Raw genomic sequence first — 13,859 nt, 5'->3', positions numbered from 1 at the left:
TCCTGCTGACTTGGTTAGAGGCCATCCAGGTGGCCTCCATCGGAGCAGGAGACCACATCAGCAAGGTGAAATAACAATTATCTTTCTATGATAATTGCTAATAATACAAGCTAGAATTTATAAATGTTTACTATAATCAAGCAGTATCCTAAGTGCTTTATGTATATAAACACTTAATTTACACAAGGACCTTCTGAGATTGTATGATTACCCACTGCTCAAGATGACAAAAGAGGTATGAAGATTATGTAATTTGCCCAGGGTCACACAAATTATAAGTGGAGAAGGCACACCTCACCCTGTCTCCCATGCTCCTAAATGCATGGAGTAGCTATCTGAGATCTCAGAGAAGTAAATAGTAGCAGGGAGAAAAAACAAAATTCAAAGCTCCACTAAAAAATGGTGAGTTCACCATTTTTCCTCCTCCAGTATCATCCAAAATGGACTCAAAGGCAGCCAAAACCAGAAATGAACATCAGATGTGAACTGAAAGAACTCTTCTTGGAACCCTCTATTACAGGTGTGAGGAGCAGAAAGGGACTCCTAAGAGGTAGATTCGGGGAAACCCCATTTTCTTTTTTTATATATTTTATTTTTTTAGAGAGGAAGGGAGAGGGATAGAGAGAAACATTAATGAGAGAGAAACATTAATCAGCTGCCTCCTGCACACCTACTGGGGATGTGCCCAAAACCAAGGTACATGCCCTTGACCCGAATTGAACCTGGGACCTTTCAGTCTGCAGGCCGATGCTCTATCCACTGAGCTAAACCAGTTAGGGCAGAAACCCCATTTTTGTTTTCCCTTTCTTCTACCTCCAGCCCCAAGCACACCATGGTGGTGATAGCTGCAACAGTGACAGCAAGAGTGGCTGAGCAGGCACTGAAATTCTGAGAGGAGAACCCCTATCTCTGACCAGAAGAGTTGTGGTCCCACAAGTGTGAGTCAGATCCCCTATGCTTTTTTCTTTCTCTGTTCTCTTGAGGCTTAGCCCAGACATAGTGGGAAATGCCTAGCAGACTAGAGAAAATAAAATTCCAACTTTTGGTCAGAGGATTGGGTCGGGAAGCCCCCAGAGAACCAGAAAGGTCATAGGAGGAAATTCAAGAGAACAGTCCTACAGAATTACGTGTTAAATCCTGTGCTCATCTCTGAGTAGCACAACCATGGATCTGACCCTAAATAGTTTGCCAAAGCTTTGTGAACTGAGCAACAGGATGGACCACTGTCCAAGTCTGACTAGCCACTGAGTGGAACACATGTAGAGCTGATCCAAATACCACCACAAAATTAAACTGATAATGGAACCACAATGCAAAGAAGGCAAGTTGCTGCCTGAGCCCAACCTGATTAATTGCCTGTAAAAACAAACAACATTCTCCTTAGGATCTTAACAAGATCTACAGTCAATATTCGAAATATCCAGGATAAAATATAAAATTACGCAGCATACAAAGAAATCTCCAGGGAAAAGACAACCAACCCAAGATGACAGGGGTGTTAGAATTGAAAGCAAAGACTTCAAAGCAGTTAATAAAACCACATTGGAAGAAGAAAGGGAGAATTTCTTAAAACAAATGGCAAGATAGGAAGTTTCAGCCAAGAAATAGAAGATATAAAGAAGAACCAATGGCCGAAACCGGTTTGGCTCAGTGGATAGAGCGTCGGCTTGCGGACTGAAAGGTCCCAGTTTTGATTCCGGTCAAGGGCATGTACCTGGGTTGCGGGCACATCCCCAGTGGGAGATGTGCAGGAGGCAGCTGATCGATGTTCCTCTCTCATCGATGTTTCTAACTCTCTATCTCTCTCCCTTCCTCTCTGTAAAAAATCAATAAAATATATTTTTTAAAAAAAGAAAAAAAAAGAACCAATGAACATTTTGAACTGAAAAATAGAAATAACCAAAATAAGCCACTGGATAGGTTTATTAGCAGAAAGGAGAAGACAGAGGAACAAGTGAGTTTGAAGGTAGATCATTATAAATTATGTATTCTAAAACAACCAAAATATGTTTAAACAAACCACACCAGAGCCTCGGGAACCTGGGGACAATACTAAAAGGTCTAATATTCATGTCAACAGTGTCCTAGAAGTTGAGAAAATGTGAAATAGAAAAGTTATTAGAAGAAATAGCCAAAAAAATCCCAAATTTGGCTCAGCCATTGTGTTTCAGTGGTTGAGCATTGACTTATGAACCGGGAGGTCACGATTTGATTCCTGGTCAGGGCACATGCCCAGGTTTCAGGATCCCCAGTGGAGGGCGTGCAGAAGGCAGCTGATCGATGATTCTGTCTCCCTCTCTCTTCTTCTCTGAAATCAATTTAAAAAAAATTTTTTTAAGTAGAGATAGTGGAACTATGAGCAATGTACCAAACAGAAACAAATAATAAAATTATAGAAATAAATGCAAACATTAATAATGATATTAGATGTAAATAGCCTAAATGCAACACTTAAAAGATAAATTATCAAAATGAATTTTAAAAATCAACTATATGCTGCCCTTGAAAATCCATTTTTAAGTATAACACAGGTGGGTTAAAAGTAAAAGGATTGGTGTCCCTGTTGTTTTAGAGTACATAATTTATAGGGTAGGTAAGTTGGTTAGAGTGTTGTCCTGACACACCAATGTTGCAGGTTTTTTAAAAATATATTTTATTGATTTTTTTTACAGAGGAAGGGAGAGGTATAGAGAGTTAGAAACATCGATGAGAGAGAAACATCGATCAGCTGCCTCCTGCACACCCCGCACTGGGGATGTGCCTGCAATCAAGGTAGATGCCCTTGACCTGGGACCCTTCAGTCCGCAGGCTGACGTTCTATCCACTGAGCCAAACCAGTTAGGGCAATGTTGCAGGTTTGATCTCCAGTCAGGGCACATACAAGAAGCAACCAATAAATGCATAAATAAGTGGAAAACAGATCAATGTTTCGCTCTTCCTCTCAATTCAATAAAATAATAAAGTTCAGCCTAGCTGGTGTGGCTCAGTGATTGAGCACTGACCCATGCACCAAGAGGTCACAGGTTTGATTCCTGGTAAGGGCACATGCATGGGTTGCAGGCTCATTCCTCAGTAGGGTTCATGCAGGAGGCAGCCAATCAATGATTCTCTTTCATCATTAATGTTTCTTCTCTCTCCCTCTTCCTCTCTGAAATCAATAAAAATATGTTTTTTAAATAAATAGAGCAAAAACTGATAGATGTCAAAAGAAAAATGGGCAGATTACAATTGTAATTGAAAATTTCAAAACTTTTTTCTCAGTAATCAACAGAACAAGTAAACAGAAAATGACCAAATATATAGAAGTATATAAAACCGAATGATACCATCAGCCAAGAGAATCTAATTGAAATTTATAGAACACTCCCCCAACACAGAAGAATACACTTTTTACTTTCAAGTGTGCATTGAACATTTACTGGGATATACTGTCCTGTGTCATAAAATTCAACAAATTTAAAGACTCAAAGTCATACAAACTGTTTTCTGACCATAATGGAATTATAAGTAGAAATCAATAACAGAAAGCTAGCAGGGAACTCTCCAAACATTTGGAAATTAAACACATTTCTAAATAACCGATGGGTCAAAGAGAAATTAGAAAATATTGTGAAGTTAGTAAGAAATATATAAAACTAGAGGCCCAGTGCATGAAATTCGGGTAGGGTAGGGTCCCTATGCCTGAACTGATACCAGGGCCCATCAGGTTCCCCACCTCCCCGCCTCCTCCTTCCCTTGCTCCCTCAGTGCCCCACCACCACTACAGCTGGTCTCCCGCCATGTTCCGCATCGCCTCCTGGTGGTCAGTGCACATCATAGCGAGCAAACTCCCAGTCTGGTCGAACTCCCAAGAGGACAATTTGGATATTAGCCTTTTATTATATAGGATACCAAAATATATTGGATGCAGCTAAAACAGTGACTAAGGGAAAAATCATAGTATCAAATGCTTATATTAGAAAAGAAGAAAAGTCTGAAGTCAACAATCTACATTTGTACCTTGAAAAGGTATATAAAGAATTGGAGAAATAAACACAAAGCAAGCAGAAGAAAAACAAGAGCAGCAATTAGTGAAATTGAAAACAGAAAAATAAAAAAAATAACCAAAAAAACCCCCAGAAAAATAGAAAAAGTCAATGAAACCAAAAGTTGATTATTTAAAATGATCAATAAAATTAATAAATCTCTAGCCATACTGATAAAAGAGAGAATAGAGAAGACAAATTTCTAATATCAGGAATAAAAGAGGAGATACCACTACAAACCCCACAGATATTAAAAAGTTAATAAGCCCTAGCTGGTTTGACTCAGTGGATAGAGCCTGCGGGACTGAAGGGTCTTGGGTTCGATTCTGGTCAAGGGCATATGCCCAGTAGAGAGCATGCAGGAGGCTGCTAATCAATGATTCTCTCATCGATGTTTCTCTCCCTCTCCCTTACTCTCTGAAACCAATAAAAATATATTTTAAAAGTTAAGGGAATATGGGAATATGACACATAAATTCAACGACTTAGATGAGATGGATCAACTCCTTGAAAGCTACAAGCTACCAAAACTCACCCAAGGAGAGAAAGATGTAAAAATATACAATTATAAACCTTTTAGAAGATAACATAGGAGAAAATCTTAGTTTCTGGAATTAGCAAAGTGTTCTTAGATGCCACACCAAAAATGTTAATTCATAAGAGAAAAAAAAGTGGTACGTTGGACTTCATTAAAATTCAGAACTTTTGCTTGGGGGGAGAAAAAGTCAAGAAAAGGAAGACAAGGTACAGAATAGGGGGGAAAAATCCCTATCTAACAGAGAGCTAACCAGAATATATAAAGAACCCTAAAAACTCAACAGTAAGAAAATAAACAAGCCAATTTTGAAAAATGGCTGACTTACACACTTTATTAATGAGACTGTAATGATGGCAAATAAGCACATGAAAAGATACTCAACATCATTAGTCACCAGGGAAATACAAATTAAAATCATGATGTGATATCTATTAGAATAAATAGAGTACTTACACACCCAATAGAATGGGTGAAATAAAGTAATTGACAATACCAACTGCTTGCAAGGAGGCAAAGCAACTGGAACTCTTGCTTTGCTGGTAAGAATACAAAATGGCACAGCTACTCAGGAAAACAGTTTATCATTTTCTTATAAAGTTAAATATACACTTACCATATGACCTAGCAATCCCACTCCATTTCATTTTAAAGAAACAAGCATGTTCACACAAAAACATGTATAGGAATGTTTATAGCAACTCTTTTCATAATTGCCAAAAAGTGGTGAATGGACAATAACCAGTAGAATACAACTCAGCAATAAAAAGGATCGAACCATTAATACATACAACATCAAGAGTGAATCTCAAGGGCTAAATAAAGCCGAATGAAAGAGCCACTTTCAAAAGGTTACACACTATATGACTTCATCATACAACATTCTGGAAAGGCAAAACTCAAGCAATGGAGAACAAATCCGTGGTTGCCAAGGGTTAGGACTGGAGGAAGGGTGTGACTACAAAGAGCAGCAGGAGAGGGCTTGGGGGTAATGGAACTGTTTTTATCCTGATTGTGTTGGTTACCCAAATCTATTATGTGTTAAAACTCATAGAAACTGTACACACAGCAGCTTTGCTGTATGTAAAAACAAATACAAGATTAAAAAAACATGTACTGGGCTACTGGCAATCCATCGTTTTAAAACTATGCTGTTGGGTAAATTTTAATATAAATTTTTTAAAAACTTTAAATCACTGGGGAACTTTTCATTTAAAGGAGGTCCCATTGTGAGTCATTCTGTACAGCATGTTAGTATCATTTGTGTCAATCTGGATTTTGAGTCCTGGCTCTTGCAGTGCTACTAGGTAGCTATATGATGTTCAAGGAGTCACCTCTGTTCCACAGTAAAATAGGAGCTGGGGTTTGGATATCTGTAATTGTTGCTAAGCTACCTTGGAATCTTCTCCAACCTGAAGATTCTGCTTTAGTAGGCTGGGGTGGTAATTCTGACCTGCTGGCACATTTGGGAACATACAGAGGTGACCTCTAAGGTCTCTTTCAACTCTAAAATTATATCATATACTTAATTTGCTTAAATCAGGGGCTATCTGTATTGGGAATCGGTTTCTGTCCTTCCCTGCCACATTCTCTGTGAATTGGGAACCCACCCCCCACCCAGATTCCACCAGTAGTTTTCTAAGAGCCTAGCTTTGCTAACTTTCCTCAAAACATTTTCCACCTGTGTCACTATGACTTTTCCAGGGTATTTCTGCTCTCTCTTTTAAAGACTTAGTCCAAATCTCTAGCCCTTTCCCATGCCCCCTTCTCTCCCCTCCTCCAGCATCATGTATCCAAATGTCCTCCGCCTCAGACCCCATAGACATATGGCTGACATCCTGGATGGAGAACACTGACATCTTGGGGATAATTGTCCAGAACCTATAAGTTCTCCAGTTGGCAGGTGACAGGCTAGATTAAGAGGATGGAATGGATGCTGGGGCAGCACCCCATTCTCCAAAAGATAAGGTCTTCAGGGATGAGAAGAATCATAAAGGGCAGAGAAAGGGCAAGGAATTCTGACCTCACCTCAGGGACAGTCTAGAGAACAAGGACCTGGGCCCAGAGCAGGAAGCACCACTGCTCCTCCTTGTCCCTGGAAATCCACTTAAGGTAGATATTGAGGCTGGGAAGGCTCAGGGCTACCGCACTCCGCAGGGGGACTTTAGGCTCACCTTCTCTAGCAGCTCTGCCAGCCTTCTGCATCCCAGCCCTTTAGTGATCGTCCCTCCAGCCATTCCAGCTCCGTGCCCCCCGCCGGTTCTCCCCAGGATGGAGGCAGGTTGGGAGGCTCCTTACAGGAACCAGCTACACAAAGTCTACTTCGCTTGTCTTTCAGCAACTCCTCTGCCCAACTGTCCCTATCGTCATCTCTCCTCCTCTAGTGTGGCTTCACCTGGCTCCCACCTTTCCTATCTGAAGCCCCCCAGTGATGTCTAAGGGACAGAAAGGGAAAGGCTACTTTTTTCTTGTTCCTAGCCCAACTGGAATGGCCCAAGAGAAGGAATCCTTGACTCTTGCTGCTCCTTCAGCCTCATTCCCAGGACTGGGAGCGTCAGGGCAGGATAGGTATATAAAGTTAAATGGCCTGGAATATGTGGGCTAGGAGACCAGCCCTCGTTCTCTGGGTAGCCTGTTTATATAACTTGGGCACTGAGTAGGCATCATTGAGTAAAAGATGTTAACTAGAACCGGAAGCCCTTTGTTAGCACAGGAGGAGGGAAAATCTCAAACTGCAAGGGGGACGGGATCAGAATGGCCCAAAACATTTCTTTCTACTTGTTGGTCTGTGAACTGAGCAATGACAGGGTGAAAGATGATAGCTGGTAGCTGGAAGAACGGAGAGCTTGAGGCTGATTCAAGGCCAGTAAGATGGAAGTTTGGTTGTGTCTGGAAGTATTTGAGGAGTCCTGTGGATGGAATCAAGGATGAGGACCACAGAGAGCACTGAAGGAACCAGACTGAGACAGAGTAACTGGGGAGAAATCAGCCATTCATATTCCATGCACTGCGCCAAAAGCTCTCTCTGTACTATCCACATCACCACTGCCACCAGTGCCAAGAAAGGCCCATTTTACAAAACAGGAAACTCATGTTGAGAGATGAAGAATCTTCCCCAGAGTTGTAGATAACTGTTGGAACAACACATCGCTGCTGAGAACTAGAGTCACAGGCCTGCGGAGTAAGTGTTGGGTTGAAGGGTGGACCTCACCCAAGAGCAGGGTGCAGGGGTGAAAATTAGTTCATGTGTCTGAAAGCCAGAACCCAAATGGGAGAGCTTGTGAAACACTGGAGTGACTCACCTAGATGGCAATAAGGGCAGCCCTTGCCCTGCTACAGCCCCTACTCAGAACTACATCCATGTGTGGGTGCTGGCATAGAAATTCAGGTTGAGATTGGGCACTGCTATAGCCTATGATTTTGTAGCTAGAAGGAACCCGCATAGCTGAGACCCAGGGAAGTGAATGACCTGCCCAAGACCAGGTTGGTGGCAGAGCCGAGTTGAAGACCCAGCCTCTGGGCTCCTTCTGTGACTCCGGTGCTTTTTCATGTGCTGCCTCCTCAGGAGACTAAGGCTACCCCCCCTGCTAGAGGAAGTAAACGTGTGTCTATCTGGACAGAGCAGATTATACTTGAAGCTGAGGGCTGTAGACACTTTGAGTTCCATCAACCATAACTCAGCACCCAGATGGAGGTTGTATTAGCTATACCTGTTTAACCTTGATTTCTTGGGTTATGGTGTATGTTTTCTTGTTTTTATGTTTTTATTAATTTCTAGAGAGAAAGGGAGAGGGAGGGAGAGAAACATCAAAAGGAGGAAGAGAGACAGAGACAAAGACCGAGAGAGAGAGAGAGAGAGAGAGAGAGAGAGAGAAACAGAAACATCAATGTGAGAAAGAGATCAGTTGCTGTAAGTACCCCAACTGGGACCCAACCCACACCTTGGGCATGTGCCCTGACTGGGAATCAAACCAGTGACCTTTCAGTGCACAGGATGACACTCACCCAACTGAGCATTCTTGGATTCTTCTAGCCATGGAATTGGTTCCCTGGACCCTGGCCATGCCTCTTCACCAACCCTATTTAATAAGATTTAACACCTGCCTTGGACTATAAAGCCAGTGTTTGGTTGTTGAGCTCAACATCATCTCTCTGCTCATTGAGCAACTAGACAAATCCTCTTGAACCTATTTATCCATTAAAACATCCCTTTGCTGAGAGGACTCAGAGCCTTGAATTTTGGGTGGTTGCTGACGGATGTTTTGCCTTTGTTTACCAAATGAAAAGAACTGAAGATTTTTTTAATTAGTGGAAACCATCATTAAACTCATACAAGCATTTGTCATCGTTAATAGGTTCCCAAGAGAAACAGAGTGACCCATTTGCCTGAGCCAGGTCAAGCAAGTGCATGTCTTGAGAAATTTGAGCACTTCATGCTCTTCCAGTACCGCTCAGGTTCCAGGTTAGTTTTCCCCTCGGGTCTCCTTCACTGGGCTCAAATTCTCAACAACTGGCAGTGGAGGGTTCGAAGAATGTTTGGTGGAATGTTGCTGACCCCAGAGTTCCTCCCACTTGAATGCCTGCGTAGGGTTATTTGGACTCCTTCCTGATCTGTACCACACGTGTTCCCACCCACAGTCCATGGGAGAGACTGTGCCTTGGGGACAAGGGGCAGCAAATTCCTCAGGCACCTATGAGATATGCCCTACATTCTTCCTGACAAATGAAGTTACAGCAAAAGCAAGGGAAGACAGCTGCTTACATTTCATCCAGCCCAGCTGAGTTCCATTGCTGCTTCCCATCTGCCAGTCCCAGTGTCATTACCATTGAGGCACTGGGATTGAACTTGAGTTATGAAGGCCACACATGAAGACAGAAGAAAGGAAATGACGAGGAGGAGACAAGAGGGTTGAAATTGAACAGGAAAAGATTAAAAGCAAAGCCAGAATGCCACTTGGTTTTTTTCCCCATTCTCCTTTATTCCTTAAACACCTAGTTACAAGTTGCACAAACAAAAAATAAAGGTAGAGGACACAGGGAAGATTTTTGTGATGTGTAGGAGATGGGAAGGGAGAAGGGGGTGAGAACCAGTCCTCTCTCTCCACAGAGCCCCCTGAATGAGGGCTATGACCCCTGTAGCAGGGGATCTGAGAAGGAGGTGGGCAAAGGTCCAAGGTAGCTGAGGGAGGGAGGAGGCCCCTAAACCCAGAGCTCCCCACAAAAGCCTTCAATGTATGGCAGGGGTAGAATGGGGAAGGTGAGGAGGTTCAAAGATGAAGCAGCAAAATGAAAAATCAAGTTAGTGGATACAGGAGATGTGGAGTCACTGTGGGAAGGGAATTAAGGAAAATGTAGATAAAGGGGGCAGTGAAAGGTTCTCCCTGAGACTCCAGGGAGAGTGGGGGGCCAGCTTGCCTGTTAATTTAATATTAAAGTGGGAGTGGGAGTGGGAGAGGAAAAAGTTATATCGGGGGATGATTTGTCAGCCTCTCAGCCTGTACCTAGAGGGGGAGAGAGATGAGTACAAGTCAAAAGGAAGACAAATGATAAAAGCCAGGAGTTGGGGTTTAATACCTATTCTGGTGAGAGTTCTTTCCGTAGCAACTAAAACTTCTATCAAAGGCAGTATTTGCTAGGCACCTGGACTGCTTCTGCCTCAGCAGAGTAATGGGCACAGGTACTCTGCCCAACCTCCCTCCTGCTTGGCATCTTACAATTCCTCCCCCTCAAATACTTACAAGAGAGGCTGAGGGCCCAGGGCCCTCACCAGTCATAGCGGCGGGACTGTCGGGAGGGGGAGTCCTCAGGTGCCTGTATGGCCAGGCGGGGAGGCCCCTCGGTCCTTCGGCCTCCACCCCCTGAAGCCTCATGCCTTCGAAATTCCAGAGGGCGCTGCTGCCGGAATCGGGAGGTCTCTCTCCGCCATTCATCATCAAATGCTGCGGCCTCACCTGAAGAGGACAGAGACCAGACACCACCTGTGGACAGCCTGGCTTCCAGAGGATGATGCAAGGGTGAGCCACAGGCTTCTATGACTGAAACTGCTGAGAGTAGGGGTATGGGATGTGTGGGGGAGGGCAAGCTTATTTAGCAATTTCTGGTTCAATGTGGTTCCTAGAAGCCACTAACAGGCCTAAGGCATGACCACTAGAGAAGGAATTCAGGAATGGGATAATTATTTACTTAAGGAGCAGAGTCCCAAGCACACAATAAGTATTTCCCTGACTGGTGAATCAAATAAAAAAAAAGAGAAGAAAAAACAAAAAACAAAAATGGATCCAGGTGGAGAGGGTAGATTACTATCAATCTCTCACTTAGGTGACAGAGTTTGCCCCTCCCTGGTGACCTGACTCAGCCCCAAAGCTGACAAGCCTCCAAGAGAGGTAAGAATATGGGGCTCACCATCACCCAGCAGGTGTGACTCAGTGGTTGAGCATCAACCTATGAACCAGGAGGTCACGATTCAATTCCCAGTTAGGGCACATGCCCGAGATGCAGGCTTGCTCCCCAATGGGAGGCATGTAGGAGGCAGCTGATGGATCATTCTCTCTCATCATTGATGTTTCTATCATTATCTCTCTCCTGTCCTCTCTGAGATCAATAAAAATGTTAAAAAAAAATAAAATAAATATGGGGCTCACCATATTTTGCCCAAAAAAATATCTATAGATGTAGGGAGAAAAAGCTGGTATCTCCTAGTTCACAGAAACTGGACTAGGGGCTACTGGAAGAGAAGCTGGAAGGGCAGTGAGCAGCAAGGAAGGCTCACTTTCATCCAGGTTGATGTAGTCCTGCCGCTCTTCCTGGTCCCCTGTGCGGTGGTTTCGGGAGCGCTGGAGGATGTGAGCCCGATCTCGGATGTGATGTCCAATGGACATCTGCTCTAGTCCACTGTCCGAGTCCCGCACAGTCCTCCGAGTCTCCCGGATCTGGGATGAGGCAGAACATGGCACATTCAGCTGCCCCTTCCAAAGCCCAGGCCACGCCAACCCGGGACAGGCAAACCACCCACAGCTCAATCTTGAAAAAAGAAGGCAGGGTTTCTGTGGCTGCCATTCAAATCCTGCCTTCTCTGAGAGGAAAAGCTCTCCAACTCACCCCGCCTGGTGCCGAGCGCATCTCTGACGTCTCCTGGTAGACCTTGGGGGCACCGTCACCCGTATTGGAGTAGGAGATGACTGTGGAGGATGAGAAGGTCTGGCAGTTGCCTCCAGCAGTCATGTGTTCCTGAGAAGGAAAGGGTCCAGTGGGCCTGAAGGGAGGGGCTCTGGAGACGGGATCCCACCCTTCAGCTGCCTGTTCTTGCTCATATCTTCCTCACAAAATGTGAAAACTAAGAAAATGTCAGGACTCATCATCACCCCCCAAATTCCTGAGTGCAACAATAAAAAAGGACCGCCTGGCCAGTGTGGCTCAGCGGTTGAGCATCAACCTATGAACCAAGAGGTCGCCAGTTGGATTCCCAGGTTGCAGGCTTGATCCCCAGTGGGGGGATGTGCAGGAGGCAGCCAACTGATGTTTCTATCTTTCCCTCTCCCTTCCTCTCTCTCTAAAATCAATATAAACACATTTTAAAAATAAATTAAAAAGAGGGACTTTAAGAGTTTTAGCCTTAACTGCATATTTCATAAGAGTGCTGCTGCTGCTTCGCACTCAGGCATGAGAGCAGACACCGAAACCCAGTGCTCTCCGGATTCAGTTTCTTTACCCAGCTTGACCCCTTCTCTAGCACTCTCCCCCACTCCTCTGAGGACTCAAGGTGGTGCCAAGGGATGAAACAGGAGTCTCACCATGTTTCCGATCATGTCGTTCATCATCCCAAACATGTCCATGAAGCCACCCGACTGCAGCAGAGAGATGGAAAGCAGAATGAGTGCTCAGAGGTAGGTAACCCACCATCCCGTTCTCTTCTTCCTTCACGCCTAGCAACTGCTCTTTGTCATTCTTCATGAACATGTTTCTCTTCCTGTATACTGCCATTCTGATTCAATTTCCCTTTTCCTGACTGCCCTAGGTATGCCGAAGTCAATGGACTCTCAACCTGTAAAGGTGCTGGGCATGAACTTGTACAGATAATCTCCTAAAAACCATGTCTAATGGGCCCTTCACCTGCACCTCCCTCCTGAAAAGAACAAACTTCCCTAGACAAGTACATTTTCCTAATGAGTCTGGCTCCTACAAGGACAGAAGTCAATATGAGCATCTTTACCTCATGGACTCATAGCACACGGCAGGCCCAGAGCTTTGAGAACACCATAAAGTTTCTGGGGTTACCCATAAGGCTATTCTAGAGGGCACATTTGGAAGTAATATCTAAATGTATAGAGTGTATCTGAGATGGAAGGACACAAGGAGATAAGAACTCACCATTCCCAGCATCCCAAAGGGAGCGACGGCCCCAGCCTACAGGAACACAGAAAGAGCAGACATTAGCGACCACAACCGATCTCACTGCAATCCCAAACCTAGCCCATGGCCTCAGCTTGTTTTTCACCCTCCTCTCAAAGGGGTATCACTCAGCCCTTCTTCCAGATCCCTTCCCCCTACTCCTAGATGATCCCACTTTGCTACACTGGCTGTAGTGCAAGAAAAATCAAGCGCTTTACTAACCACCCTCCAACCTTCCTTTGGGTCTCAGGTACACTGCAGCATCATTACCTGCATCCTGCGGCTGGCAGGCCTGGTCCCTGGCATGTTGCCATCCGTAATGCTGAGGAAGGGGCTGTATCCAAAGCCACCTGACAACATCCGGTTCATATGCTGACGGTGAATAGCAAAGGGGTCCCTGTTGGAGTGAGTATACAGTATGGATGGCAGACAGGCCAAGCAGTCAACCGCCCCTCCCCCCAAAAGAAACCGGTCCTGGGGAACAGTGGCACGGATGTCTGCTTGCCCTCTAAGATGGGGCTGGAGCTCAGTATCCAGCCAGTACTGTAGACACCATGGGAACCCACATGTCTGCAGGCACTACTCAGACACCTCAAGTGGAGTGGGATGAGTACCAGAGCATGAGGGGGAGGCAGTACTCACATCAGGAACATGGGATCCTCAGGCTCCACATCCCTCATGAAGCGGAACATCCTGATTTTAGCTCCAGGGGGCTCCACACTGTAAGGATGAGATACTTGGCGGCAGCCAGGCTTTGCACACCCGCTCAGTGTCGGGGCGCTCACAGCACTCACTGTCCCTTCCACATCCTGCGGCTGACCTCCCACCCCGAACGCGGTGAGACCCCCTCCAGGGGTGCACCACCAGCCTCCAGGGAGAGAAGAGCTCTCCCAGCCTCTCGCAAGGAGGGC

General features: G+C 44.8%; 2 protein-coding genes and 1 long non-coding RNA gene across 7 annotated transcripts in view; 2 read left to right on the top strand and 1 right to left on the bottom strand.

Moving 5' to 3' along the window:
* The window catches only part of COPS7A (COP9 signalosome subunit 7A), a 19,533-nt gene extending 8,754 nt beyond the window's left edge, over positions 1-10,779 (top strand). Inside the window, exons 8-9 of one of the 2 annotated variants that reach the window (XR_001512826.1) lie at positions 8,916-9,022; positions 10,447-10,779. Coding sequence is in view for 1 of the 2 variants with exons in the window: in XM_015559962.1 (XP_015415448.1) it covers positions 8,916-8,937 (22 nt within the window). In the remaining variant the exon portion in view is untranslated. Of the gene's footprint in view, positions 1-8,915; positions 9,509-10,446 lie in introns of those variants that run through there. The other variant, XM_015559962.1, reaches the window with a different exon arrangement.
* LOC102761179 lies at positions 108-7,016 on the top strand. The gene is made up of 3 exons (XR_001512827.1): positions 108-550; positions 820-938; positions 6,344-7,016. It is a non-coding gene; the product is annotated as an uncharacterized LOC102761179 (long non-coding RNA).
* MLF2 (myeloid leukemia factor 2) lies at positions 7,245-13,799 on the bottom strand. 4 transcript variants are annotated; one of them, XM_015559959.1, is made up of 8 exons: positions 13,591-13,799; positions 13,219-13,345; positions 12,928-12,963; positions 12,351-12,404; positions 11,659-11,787; positions 11,330-11,489; positions 10,299-10,549; positions 7,245-7,469 (listed from the first exon to the last, which is right to left on the bottom strand). In XM_015559959.1, the coding sequence occupies exons 1-8, from the start codon at positions 13,638-13,640 to the stop codon at positions 7,335-7,337; spliced, it is 942 nt and encodes a 313-aa protein (XP_015415445.1). In that variant the 5' UTR covers positions 13,641-13,799; the 3' UTR covers positions 7,245-7,334. The 4 variants fall into 4 exon arrangements, with proteins under 4 accessions (XP_015415445.1, XP_006757636.1, XP_015415446.1 ...); XM_006757573.2 differs by having other exon boundaries at positions 7,390-7,469; positions 10,299-10,511; positions 13,591-13,789; XM_015559960.1 differs by lacking the exon at positions 7,245-7,469 and adding an exon at positions 9,519-10,061 and having other exon boundaries at positions 13,591-13,785.
* Positions 13,800-13,859: the final 60 nt, after the last annotated feature.

Source organism: Myotis davidii, unplaced genomic scaffold (genome assembly GCF_000327345.1).
Source record: "Myotis davidii unplaced genomic scaffold, ASM32734v1 scaffold13, whole genome shotgun sequence".
Lineage (NCBI taxonomy): Eukaryota > Metazoa > Chordata > Mammalia > Chiroptera > Vespertilionidae > Myotis > Myotis davidii.
The sequence above is the reverse complement of the archived record's forward strand: the minus strand, read 5'-3'. Positions and strand labels throughout refer to the sequence as shown.

What these genes read in the sequence shown, in the direction of transcription:
- MLF2 (XM_015559959.1), bottom strand. Translation starts at nt 13,640, where the DNA reads ATGTTCCGCTTCATGAGGGATGTGGAGCCTGAGGATCCCATGTTCCTG. An exon ending in CTGCCAGCCGCAGGATGCAG is followed by an intron (nt 12,964 to 13,218) that starts GTAATGATGCTG and finishes GTGTTCCTGTAG; the next exon opens with GCTGGGGCCGTCGCTCCCTT. An exon ending in ACGACATGATCGGAAACATG is followed by an intron (nt 11,788 to 12,350) that starts GTGAGACTCCTG and finishes TTTCCTTCTCAG; the next exon opens with GAACACATGACTGCTGGAGG.